At 41.5% G+C, this 13,029-nt stretch overlaps 1 protein-coding gene across 3 annotated transcripts in view; it reads right to left on the reverse strand.

The window, feature by feature from the left end:
• The window catches only part of sec24c (SEC24 homolog C, COPII coat complex component), a 79,905-nt gene that overhangs the window by 28,527 nt on the left and 38,349 nt on the right, over positions 1 to 13,029 (reverse strand). For all 3 annotated transcript variants that reach the window (XM_041176460.1, XM_041176461.1, XM_041176462.1), the window contains 2 exons: positions 11,995 to 12,106; positions 9,818 to 9,945 (listed from right to left, as the gene is read on the reverse strand). In XM_041176460.1, the coding sequence (XP_041032394.1) occupies positions 9,818 to 9,945; positions 11,995 to 12,106 (240 nt within the window). The remainder of the gene's footprint in view (positions 1 to 9,817; positions 9,946 to 11,994; positions 12,107 to 13,029) is intronic.

Here is a 13,029-nt window from a genome sequence, read left to right on the forward strand (position 1 = left end):
GCATAATCAGATCATCTGTTTTGGTGGTGTTCATTCAGGGAATAATGGTGACCAGGCCACCAGAATACCTGGTCTCTACAAACAGTATCATGGGGCAGGCAGGGCCTCATTTTCAAGCCTTTTTCAAAAGGCAGCACATCTGTCAATTTAGCATTCTCTCCATACAGCACTCGTGTCAGCCAAAATGATTTGATCAAGTCACTGGAGTGCCAAAAAGTCATCGGCTCAAAACGTTAGCTTGGTTTGTCTCTCCATAGATGCTGCCCGACCTGCCAGCTATTTCCATCATTTTCTGTTTTTAACTCGATTAGCAAGTCTGCCATTCCCGCACGCCCACTGTAATCACGCCTGTTTTTAAATAGGCCCATAATCCATTTAACAGATGCTTGCTCTGAATATGTTTATAGTTTTTTTTTGCTGTTAGTTTGGATATCTACTGCAGGCTTTTTATTCATATTCCTATTGTGCACCTCATTATTTTCTTGCTGCTCCCAGTCAACTGGATTTTCTCTGTGTTAAGTCTGGGTGTTGCCTTTCTTTCAGCTGGATGCTGAATCTTAAATCATTTGTTGATTATGGTTGCTGAACCCACATTAAGTGGAGTCTTTGCCTTTTAAGAGTGTGTTTTGTACCAACGATTTCTATCAATACTTTCCACTGTCTGTTTTTAGCTCACAGTCCAGCTGAGTTTACTTGGGTCGATTAATTTCTTACCTCTGCCTTATTTAAATTTAAAACCTTGGTTTGTGACACTCAGTGGCTTTGGGGCGACGCTATCAAATTCAATACAATAGTCACTATTTACAAGACATTCCTTTACAATTTCTGATTTGGTACTCCATTGCGTCAAATATGGCCTGTTGTCTTGTTGGTTTTCAAGTATTCTAGAAGCCTATTCCAAGGGTGTTGTGCGTAAAAGCAATTTCTTTGTCAAGAGGTAATTGCAAACAGACAGGCTTAACTGCCTGCATCAGAATAAATATTTCACAGAATCTCAGTGCAGAAGAGGCCCTTCGGCCCATTGAGTCTGCACTGACACGTGAGAAACACCTGACCTACCTACCTAATCCCATTTACCAGCACTTGGCCCATAGCCTTCAATGCTATGACGTGCCAAGTGCTCATCCAGGTACTTTTTAAAGGATGTGAGGCAACCCGCTTCCACCACCCTCCCAGGCAGCGCATTCCAGACCGTCACCACCCTCTGGGTAAAAAAGTTTTTCCTCACATCCCCCCTAAACCTCCTGCCCCTCACCTTGAACTTATGTCCCCTTGTGACTGGCCCTTCAACTAAGGGGAACAGCTGCTCCTTATCCACCCTGTCCATGCCCCTCACAATTTTGTACACCTTGATCAGGTCGCCCCTCAGTCTTCTCTGCTCCAACGAAAACAACCCAAGTCTATCCAACCTCTCTTCATAACTTAAATGTTTCATCCCAGGTAAGATCCTGGTGAATCTCCTCTGCACTCCCTCCAGTGCAATCACATCCTTCCTATAATGTGGCAACCAGAACTGCACACAGTACCCCAGTTATGGCTTCACCAAGGTTCTGTACAACTCCAACATGACCTCCCTACTTTTGTAATCTATGCCTCGATTGATAAAGGCAAGTGTCCCATATGCCTTTTTCACCACTCCACTAACATACCCCTCCACCTTCAGAGATCTCTGGACACACACGCCAAGGTACCTTTGTTCCTCAGAACTTCCTAGTGCCATGCCGTTCATTAAATACTTCCTTGTCAAATTACTCCTACCAAAGTGTATATAGCACCTCACACTTTTCAGGGTTAAATTCCATCTGCCTCTTATCTGCCCATTTGACCATCCCGTCTATATCTTCCTGCAGCCCAAGACACTCAACCTCACTATTAACCACCCGACCAATCTTTGTGTCATCCGCAAACTTACTAATCCTAACCCCCACATAGTCACCTATGTCCTTTATATAAATGACGAATAATAGGGGACCCAGCGCAGATCCCAGTGGTACGCCACTGGACACTGGCTTCCAGTCACTAAAGCAGCCTCTTGTCATCACCCTCTGCCTCTTACAATTAAGCCAATTTTGAATCCACCTTATCAAATTATCCTGTATCCCATGTGCATTTGCCTTCTTTATAAGTCTTGTGAAACGCTTTGCTGAAATCCATATAAACTACATCAACTGCACTACCCTCATCTACACACCTGGTCACCTCCTCAAAACATTCAATCACATTTGTTAGGCATGACCTCCCTCTGACAAAGCCATGCTGACTATCCTGATCAAACCTTGCCTCTCCAGGTGGAGATAGATTCTCTCCTTCAGAATTTTCTCCAATAGTTTCCCTACCACTGATGTGAGACTCACTGGCCTGTAGTTCCCTGGCTTATCTCTACAACCCTTCTTAAATAGTGGAACCACATCAGCTGTTCTCCAGTCCTCTGGCACATCCCCCATGGCCAGAGAGGAATTAAAAATTTTGGGTCAGAGCCCCTGCGATCTCTTCCCTTGCCTCCCTCAGCAGTCTGGGACACAAATCATCCACACCTGGAGATTTGTCCACTTTTAAGCCTACCAACACCTCCAATACCTTGTCACTCCCTATATCAATTTGCTTAAGAGCCTCGCAGTTTCTCTCCCCGAGTTCAATACCTTCATCCTCATTTTCTTGGGTGAAGACGGATGTGAAGTTTTCATTCAACACTCTACCAATGTCCTCTGGCTCCACCCATAGATTGCCCCCCTTGATCCCTAATGGGCTCTACTCTTTCCCTGATTATCCTCTTCCCATTGATATACTTATAGAATATCTTGGGATTTTCCCTACTTTTACCAGCCAGAGCTTTCTCACATCCCCTCTTTATTCTCCTAACTGCTTTCTTAAGCTCCATCCTGCACTTTCCGTACTCCACTAATGCCTCCACTTCCCTTGTACCTGCTAAAAGCCTCTCTTTTCCTTCTCATCGTATCCTGAATATCTCTGGTCATCCATGGTTTTCTGGGCTTGTTACTCTTTCCTATCACCCTGGAGGGAACATGTTGAGCCTGTATCCTCCCCATTTCCTTTTTGAACGCCCCCCACTGCTCTTCTGTAGATTTCCCCACAAGTAGCTGTTCCCAGTCTACCATGGCCAGATCCTTCCTTATTTTACTAAAATCCGCTCTCCCCCAATCCAAAACATTTTTTTTGCAACTTGTCTATTTCTTTGTCCATAGGAAACTTAAACTGTACCATGTTGTGGTCGCTATCACCAAAATGCTCCCCCACCACCACCTCAGCCATCTGTCCAGCTTCATTCCCCAGAATTAGGTACAGCACTGTGCCATCCCTTGTTGTACCCTCTACATATTGACCTAAAAAGTTCTCCTGTACACATTTCAAGAAATCCACTCCATCCAAGCCCTTAACACTCTGTCTATCCCAATTAATGTTGGGAAAGTTGAAATCACCTAATATAATTATCCTATTGTTATTGTTTTTAAACACCTCCACGAATATACTTGCTTCTCAATTTCCCACTGACTATCTGGACGTCTATAATAAACACCTAACAATGTGGCTGCCCCTTATTTTATTCCTAAGCTCTACCCTCAAAGCCTCATTCAATATCCCCTCCAAGATATCATCTCTCCTTACTGCAGTAACTGACTCCTTAACTAATAATGCAATGCCTCCTCCTCTTTTACACCCCTCCCCTGTCTTGCCTGAAGATTCTATATCCCGGAATATTGACCTGCAAATCCTGCCCCTCCCTCAACCACGTCATATTTCAATATTTAATTGGGTAGAAAATTAACCTAATCTTTACATTTTCCTGCCCATGTTAACTCAATCATTTCTGGATAAATGGGCTATGCGAGGTCAATAACAAAACAAAATTTACTGTACTACATCATAAAAGATTAGAACATTTCATGTAATTATTTCAGAATTTTATTAGAAATTCATTTTTTAATCTTCCTGAGCTACAGTATTTATACAGCTAGTCCAATTCAGTTTCTGGTCAATGATAACCCCAGGATGTTGATAGTGGGAGATTCATTGATGGTAATCCCATTGAATGTCATGGAGCACTGGTTAGATTCTCTCTTGTTGGAGATGGTCATTGCCTGGCACTTGTGTGGCACGATTGTTACTTGCCAGTTGTCAGTCTAAACCTGGATATTGTCTGGGTCTTGCTGCATTTTGACATGGACTGCTTCAGTATCTGAGGAGTCGTGAATGGTGAACATTGTGCAATCATTAGCGAACATCCCTACTTCTGACCTTATGATGGAAGGAAGGTCATTGATGAAGCGGCTGAAGGTGGTTGGGCCTCAGACACTATCCTGAGGAACTCCTGCAGTGATGTCCTGGAATGGAAATGATTGACCTCCAACAACCACAACCACCTTCCTTTGTGCTGGGTATGATTCTAACCAGCAGAGAGTTTTCCCCGATTTCCAGTGACTCCAGTTTTGCTAGGACTCCTTGATGCCACACTCGGTCAAATGCTGCCTTGATGTCAAGGGCAGTAACTCTCACCTCACCTCTGGAATTCAGCTTTTTTGCCCACATTTGAACCAAGGCTGTAATGAGGTCACTGAACCTCCTATTCTCCTCCTCAAAAAAAATTCACATCCCTTCACTTGATTTACCCCAACAATCTCCTGAGTGAGTTGAAATGACAGACAAACTTCTCAAGGTAACAGGGTAATTAATGATATAGCATGCATTGATCCAGCCTGACTGTTTGCATTCCATGGATAGTCCAACTATCCCAGGATTGGCACCATAATGTTCAGCAGAATTCCCTACTTTACTTCACAACCTTTGTTCCCTTTTATTTAATAAAATGGAGTACTCAACATACATCTGGGGCCAACACATTGCTCCAGAATTGACTGTGTCCCATGCATCAAGATATCAATCATACTTCTGAGCCTTTTTAGGGTGACATGGAACTAAACATAAGTTGTCTGACCCTCGATGTTGGTTTTTTAAATTTGGTTCTTTGCTTCCTTTTATTCATAAAGTGTTCTGGCATGAACGTGGAGTAAACTAGGTCAGGGTATAAGCAGACAAAACACTATTGGTGATTTGGAGAAAGGATGGGTGGCCAGCAAAGCTTAACTGTTACAGCAAACACATCAATCAGGGCTATTACATGTGATAGAGTAGAATGGCAGTGCAACAAATGGCTTGAACAAAGCTGTGTACAGCCTTATTGGGAAACAGTCATCGGTTATCCTCCTGTAATACTGCAAGTGGGACCAAAAAATGTAATTCCTAGAAATCCATTTCCAGTATCGATCCCACAATGCGTTCTACTGACAATTCACTGATCTCTTTGAAACAATGGGCATTTACATAGTGCCTTTAAAGTACTAAAACATCCCTTCACAAGAGATACTCAGACAAGAGTAGACTCTAAATCTATGTCTGCCCAGTGTAAAACCTGTGACCCTTATCCGACGATCACAGTTTAACAAGAAGCAGTAAGTGTCAGATGAGTAGACTTGCTATACTCCAGTGGCCACATCCTTTCAAAGCAATACAGGGAATTGGATGTCTTGTTTAGCTTCAATGATGCAGTGAAATTACTCTAGCTTCTTTCATACTGGAGCCTCAAAAAAATAATTGGCATATCAGTGGACAATGTACTATTGGATTTTATAGCAGCAGTTAATTAGTTTCATGTCAAACGATTTCAGACTCCATGTCTTGGAAACATGCACGGTGTAATCCTTGATCTATTCCAACTCAAGATTTTTTCCTAATTCCAAAAGAGGAAAAATGCAATCCATGCTGATGGTATTAACCGTACCTCACAAGTGCATGATCCAGGAATTTGAAATGTCTAAATCAAATGTGCTGATCTAACCTCCAGTGCCTGGTGTCACTTACAGCTTCTGGATTTATCTCAACAGCTGCACCAGACAAAATGGAACCATTGTCACAAAGAACTTCAACAAGATAAAACTTCATTAATTTAAAAGGCTGCACGTTCTATACATTGCTTGAGCACAGTGACACTAGCAGCAAAGAAACCATCACTCACATGAACTTTACAGCAAACAGTGGCAAATTAGGTCTTTAATAAAGTAAACTATTGACGCCCAGGGCACATTTAATCTCACGGAAATAAGTTTCTGAGAAGCAAGTGGGTGCTAGTTTCCCCCCCACAAGGAAGCTAAATTTAGAGAGATTCTACAGACACAAACTTCTTGCTACCACGTGGAATGCAATTCTGCACATGGGCAGTTACACATACTGACCCACTTACAGTCGGATCTAATTTTATAGGCATATTGTGGAATAATGGAAAATTCAACAAATTCAGTATCATGTCTCACTCCTGCTGACTAGGAGAGGTGGAATGAGCTGCTCAGAAATGACATGGAACATGAGGGTACCATATCACCTCAAAAAATCCAACATTGCCTGCTTTAAAGGTGGGGGTGGGAGAGACAGAGATTGCGGAAGAAAGTGCAGAAGAGTAGTAAGAGGTAACTTAATTGAAACTTTTAAGACTGAGAGGGGTCTTGACAGGGTGGATATAGGGAGGGTGTTTCCTCTTGTGGGAGAATCTAGAACAAGGGATTACTGTTTAAAAATAAGGGGTCGTACGTGTAAGACAGAGGTAAGGAGAAATTTTTTCTCTCAGAGGGTAGTGTGTCTTCAGAAAACTCTTCCTCAAAAGGCAGCGGAAGCAGATTCTTTGAATATTTTTAAGGCAGAGATAGGAAGATTCTTGAGTAACAAGGGGTTGAAAGGTTATCAGGGATAGGCAGGAACGTGGGGTTGAGGTTACATTCAGATCAGCCATGATCTTATTGAATGGCGGAGCAGGCTCGAGGGGCTGAGTGGCCTATTCCTGCTCCTAATTCATATGTTGGTATGAGAATACAGCAAGGAAGAAAAGGTCAGATGGGGGAGAAACAGATGGAAGTAAACTCCAGGATTGGATAAAGAAGACATGATGAGAAGAAAAAGACAGGGTAGAAAAATAAGTGTTTCCTTATTGGATATTAAATTCTCACAGAAAGCCTCTAATTCCTGGTCCCCTTGCCCCCAAGGATGTCATTTGTATCACTGACTTGAAAATTTCCTAAGAAATTTCATCCTGTTAGGACGATCACTACAACTAAGTCTGGAAATGCAGAAATTCATGACTGAAAATGTTTAAATGATGAAGGAAACAATGAGTCCAATAACAAAAAACAGAAAATGCCGGAAAAACTCAGCAAGTCTGACATCATCTGTGGAGAGGGAAACAGAGTTGACATTTCGAGTCCGCATGACCCTTCTTCCAGCATTTTCTGTTTTTGTTTCAGATTTCCAGCATACACAGTATTTTGCTTTTATCAATGTGTCCAATAAAACCGTCTGCAGGACCACACAAACTCTTACTTTCTTCTTCTTGTCAATTTTCTCCTTTCTCTTCCTAACGGCATCATTTCTATCGGGGAACTAATTCCTGAACAAGCCAGCCAGGCACCCACTACTCATGCGTACAGAATGACACAGGGTGCTCTCTGTCTCGTCAGAAGCCAGGAAGGATGTTTAGCATGTTTGAGTCCACAAATCCAGAGAGAACTTAATATCCTGCCATGAAAATATTCAGACCTATCTGAGATAATTACAGGATTCTGGCCATCTCCAGGCCATTCCACGTAAGCACACTCTTAGCAGGGTTCCCAGGTTTACAATTCGGACTGAAGAACACAATCAATTTTCATCTTCCTAATTCAGTTTAAAAGAGATGAACCTGACCACCATGTCAGAACTGCCTTCCTGATTCAACACAAAGCCATGATCCTAACCCATTCTTCATCCGCAAGGCTCATCGAATCACTGAATCAAAAGGCCACCTATCAGGGTATTTAAGCTAACGTTAAAAATTGTGATTGGCAATAACACTCAAAAAGTTCAACACCATTCAAGCAGCAGCAGCCTGCTTGACAGCACACCATCCACCACCGGTACACAGCAGCAGTATGCACCATCGATAAGTGCATTGCAGCAACTCACCAAGGCTCCTTCGACAGCACCTTCCAAACCAGCGACCTCTGCCACCTAGAAAGACAAGGGCAGCAGACACACCGCCACCTGCAAGTTCCCATCCAAGTCACACACCATCCACACTTGGTATTATACTGCCATTCCTTCACTGTCAACGAGTCAAAAGCCTGGAACTCGCTCCCTAACAGCACTGTAGATGTACCCACACCAGATAGATTGCAGCAGTTCAAGCCACCACCTTCGATGGCAAAGACACTCACATCCCATGAAGGAATAAAAGCAAATGTCAGCCAGGTGAATAGTTATCTCCATGAGAATGTTTCAATGTAGAATAAAATCTTTTGCGTGATCATCGGCGAATGTGTCTTCCAGACTTAACATTGAGTTCAACAACTTCAGATCATGAACTCTCTCCTCCATCCTCACCCCCTTTTTGATCCCTTTTTTCTAATAATTATATTTTTCTTTTCCGACCTATTTCTATTATTTTTTAAAAATGTATTTCCATCCATTGTTTTATCTCCACCCTTTAGCCTATTTCGATCCCTTACCCCCCACCCCACCCGAGCCATTTGTCACTCGCTCATCCTGCACATCCTTTAGCTAATATCACGACTGTCAACACGCCTTTGTCCTTTTGTTTATGACATCTTTGGCTATCTCTCCTTTGCCTCCACCTATCACTGGCCCTCTACCTAGCTCCACCTGTCCCACCCGCCTTAAACAGCTTATATTTCACCACATTTCTTATTCCTCTTTAGTTCTGATGAAGAGTCATACAGACTCGAAACATTAACTCTGTCTTCCTTTCCACAGATGCTGTCAGACCTGCTGAGTTTTTCCAGCAATTTTTGTTTTTGTTTCAGGTTTCCAGCATCTGCAGTATTTTGCTTTTATCGAAGAGTTCACGGTGTTGTTCTCGATATTCTTTTTGGATTCATTCAGCTACAAAGACAATGTCAGAGGTTCCTTTGTAAAGTCTAAAGCCTGACTCTGGGAGGATCTCCTCAGCCACAGGAAGTAGGTGATTCAGGAGAACGCGCATCAGGAATTTCCCTGCTATGAACGTGGGAAATGCCTCAATAGTTACGACAGCATGATTTATTCCCCTTCTTGAAGATAGCTACAATTCCTGAAGTTTTTTTTTGGGGGGGGGGGGAGGGGGGGGGGGAGGGGGGCAGAGGTGGAAGAGAGAGTTATTTTTCCTCCCAAATCTGTTGGATTAATGCATGCAGTCTTGATGCACATACACCCCCGCCAGAGTGGCAGTGGAACAGATACGACCAGAGAGATGAAGATGATGGGGTTGGCCAAAGAAGACCTGGCAAAGTACATTTAAGGAGGACCTTTAAAAGTGGGAAACCACCTGGGTTGGAGCAAAACACACTGCAATGGGCCAGGGCTGGTAAAGGAGTCTTGCTATGCATGGGGCCAGAGGAACTAAGTCTAATTAAGTCTTGATGTATCTACAGTAGCAGCTGATACTCTCTAGGCTATCTCCCAGTTCCCTGTGGTAGAATCCATTAGTGAACCAGCATAGATGGGGGAGCTGCAACAAGCAATCAAACAAATCAAGAACAAAGCTTGCTGACTGATGGTATTCTAGCTGAGGTATTCAAAGCTGGTGGACTTTTGCAAACTGCAAAGAGATGCTGCTTACATTAAGACTCCCATGCTTTGTTCTGATAGATATATATATATTTATATATCCCATGAGGTGAAAAGTCAATCGAGACAGGTTTGAAAAAGAGTATATCCTGCTAAATAAAAAGAAAACATAATTTAAACTTAGAAGCATATGGAAAAATACAACGCAAAAAATTACCTCGTCAGCTGGTAATGTAGCAAGCGGTTTAATAACTGCAGTGAGGGGGACTTGGCATTGTTTTGCCATATCTGAAGTGCAAGGCAGATTGTAAGCTGCACATCGAATAAAACGAGGACTTGAATTCCCTGCAAGGCAAGCACAGACAAGGTGTAACATTTAAAAAGAACACTACTTCTAGAAGAGCAAAGTTGCATTGCGCAGTGGAATACCAAGGAGCTGTTTTGTTAGCAACTTGGTGCTCAATAATCCAAATAAAAGCAAAACTCGTTAATTTTAAAATAAATTCTTCTCCACTAACCCCGAAGGAAAATGAGAACATGTACCATATACCATAGATAAACCAGTGATCTATTCAAATGCAACGTTTTTAAGGTATTTTCCAGTCACATATTCCCGATTCCAATACAGTCCAATAAAAATCACCAACTAACTACAGGTGTGGCTATGGTCACGCTATTTTATCAACATGTACTAATCTTTGTAGAAAATAATTGTGCAATACAGGGTAAATTTACTTCACTTTATTCCTTGAAGTATATTTACTTCAACATTCAGCATTGTTCAGTAACAAAGGGAGTGAAGCTCTCATAACAGATTTTGGTCTTAGCATTTTACCAACAAACACAAAGTTAAGTAAACATGCATACACTGTGTGAATACAAATATTGAGATTACAGGCCCAACAAGATTATGTTTTTTCAATCAATCAGAAATGCAATTACACTGGTCACACCTGCATTCCCAGCTAGTCCCAACTGGCTAGCGGTTAATTTTATTGAGCTACAATGCCTTCCATAGATTTGGTTGATGGGATGGAGAAGCAGCAAAAAAAAAAAGGCAGCAAAGATTTGATAAATAATTTACATCAGTTACACAATTGGGCAAATGACATCTGATACTCTGGTGCCACACCTAAGTTGGAAAAATGGGTGAAGGCCATAACAAACGGACTTATTAGCAGAGGAAAGCTTAGTAGGGGGCCAAGGGTAATTGGAGACAGGTATTTCTCAATATACAATTTAAAAAGAAAATAGAACATTGGGATATAGAGCGAGAATAGTGGAATACTAGTTTATAAAAACTTGCTTTTACCATGTTTGGAATATAGTTTTGAGCTTTGGTCACAGGATGGATAAGACTGATTCAAGTGTCAAGTGGGTGAGCTATGAGGAAACGTTAAGCTTAACATTCTAGAGAAACAGTTAATGGAGGGAACTTGAAAAGCCAAATATCATACTGTAGAGAGGAGGTAAAGCTAGATTACGGCAATTTTAAGCTGCATACAGAGGAAATTAGTAAAAACTACATGTGGATCAGAATCAAGGATAACTCAGGGTGAGAACTGCTTGCACAAATTTACCAAGTAAGATCATCAAGGAATGTATACTGGAGTTATTCTAAATGCGAAGAGATGCTGTAACTGGAGGAGGGATGAGTGATGGACTGAATGGGTTTTCTTATCCCTTAGCTTTTATTTTCATCCTGAAAGGAACTGCGCCAGTCTAGGACATGTTAGGCCAGTGGGGTTATTGTTGAGAAACTGCAGATGTTTGGCTGTAAAAGATGCTAGGATGAAGCCCTCAGTGAGGGAGGCTTGGAATATTTTTCAATTTTTGTTCTAAAGAATTTTCTTGATTTAACAAACAAAATGGATTATGATGACCATTCCTTTCCTGAGGACTACCGAAGACGAACAGTAAGGCACTGGCTGGTTTAGAGGGAAAGAAACAATCCAATTCAACTCTTGAATGAAGATATCAAGCGGCCAAACAACTTCTCATTATATTTCCAAATTATCAAGTTCATCCTATTTTTAGATTTCTCTCCTTTGGATTCAAAAATTTCTTTCTAACTTGCTCCATATCCATAATCCAACTAAAGCTTTTATTGGTATTGTGGTGTTGGAAAACAGACTCTAAGACATGTGAAAAACAGCATGCACGAGTCTTTAAAGATTGATCTCATCTATTACAAACGTTAAGATGTTGATCTTATGCCAATATGAAAAACATTAAATCCTTGACAACGTAAAGATATGTGGATTAATTTGTAATGAACAGGGTGTCGTGAAGGCTGCCATTCCTGTGACAAAATATGCTTTGCTTATAAGCAGTGTTACCACAAAGTGAAATACTGAAGACATAAAAGAGTCTTGTTGAACAACGGGACATTACCTTGATCTTTTATCACAAAGTCAGTAGTAACAAGTGGTGGAACTTGGCCTCTTACACCAGTCGAGAATGGCTCAGATCCTCTGTTTGACTTATCATCTTCAATCACTTGAATCTGTCATAGCACACAATGCATTACAAACTGTCATTCAATAAAACCCAAAGGCATTCATTTTAATTTGGAGGTGTATTTAAATGCATTAACCCCTGGTATAAAAGGATATATGCAACATCACTATCATGTAAAACTAAACAAACATTTAACAGTGCTCCCCCAACACTTCAGTGAACAAACACTGCTTGGTGTAATACTGAGCCAGAGGCCAGCAAGGTTCCAGGTGTGATCCCTGGTCTGTGCGGAGTTAGCTGATCTCAGTCAGGGTGGCTACATGGCCACATCTGGCTTTAGAACTCCTGGAGAAGAAGAAGAAATGGGCAGAGGTTCCCAATCCTGATCATTGCTCAGTGGTTGCTGCTAAGAAGTGCCTGGGTCAACATCAAGTGAGCTGGGGACAAATTGCCAGTGAGTGCAAGGAGCAGTGGAAATTTGTAGTGGGAGCAAAGTACAAATGCTTGACATGAATTGTTTATGCACCATGAATCAACTTAGCAAGCAGGAACTTAAAATATTATGAAGTAGCTGGCATTGTTTGCTAACCAAAAGCAACTTGATGGGTTGGAGAGTGACTATAGTTACTCCAAAAGAGATGAGGCTCTCATTCAGCACTAGTATTTAATTAAATTAAAAATGTTCCAAACACAAATACATTCATTTATTGCATTCATTAAACTTAGCCACATTTATGTTCTGAAATTCAGTACCAAAGCACAAATGATTCCCCTAATCTTAGTTAGCTTTCTTAGCAGGCACATGCTGTTAGAATACTGTGACTGATTTAATATTGCCTTAAGTTATTCTGCTTTACACCCTCCCACATTAATATTACTGTTAACCAGTAAACTAAGTATTCTGCAACCATTAACATAAACAAAACAAGGCAAAAATTACAAGAGGGTTGCTGGCTCTTGTGTATGACT

Source organism: Carcharodon carcharias, chromosome 28, assembly GCF_017639515.1.
Source record: "Carcharodon carcharias isolate sCarCar2 chromosome 28, sCarCar2.pri, whole genome shotgun sequence".
In the NCBI taxonomy this organism is placed as follows: Eukaryota; Metazoa; Chordata; class Chondrichthyes; order Lamniformes; family Lamnidae; genus Carcharodon; species Carcharodon carcharias.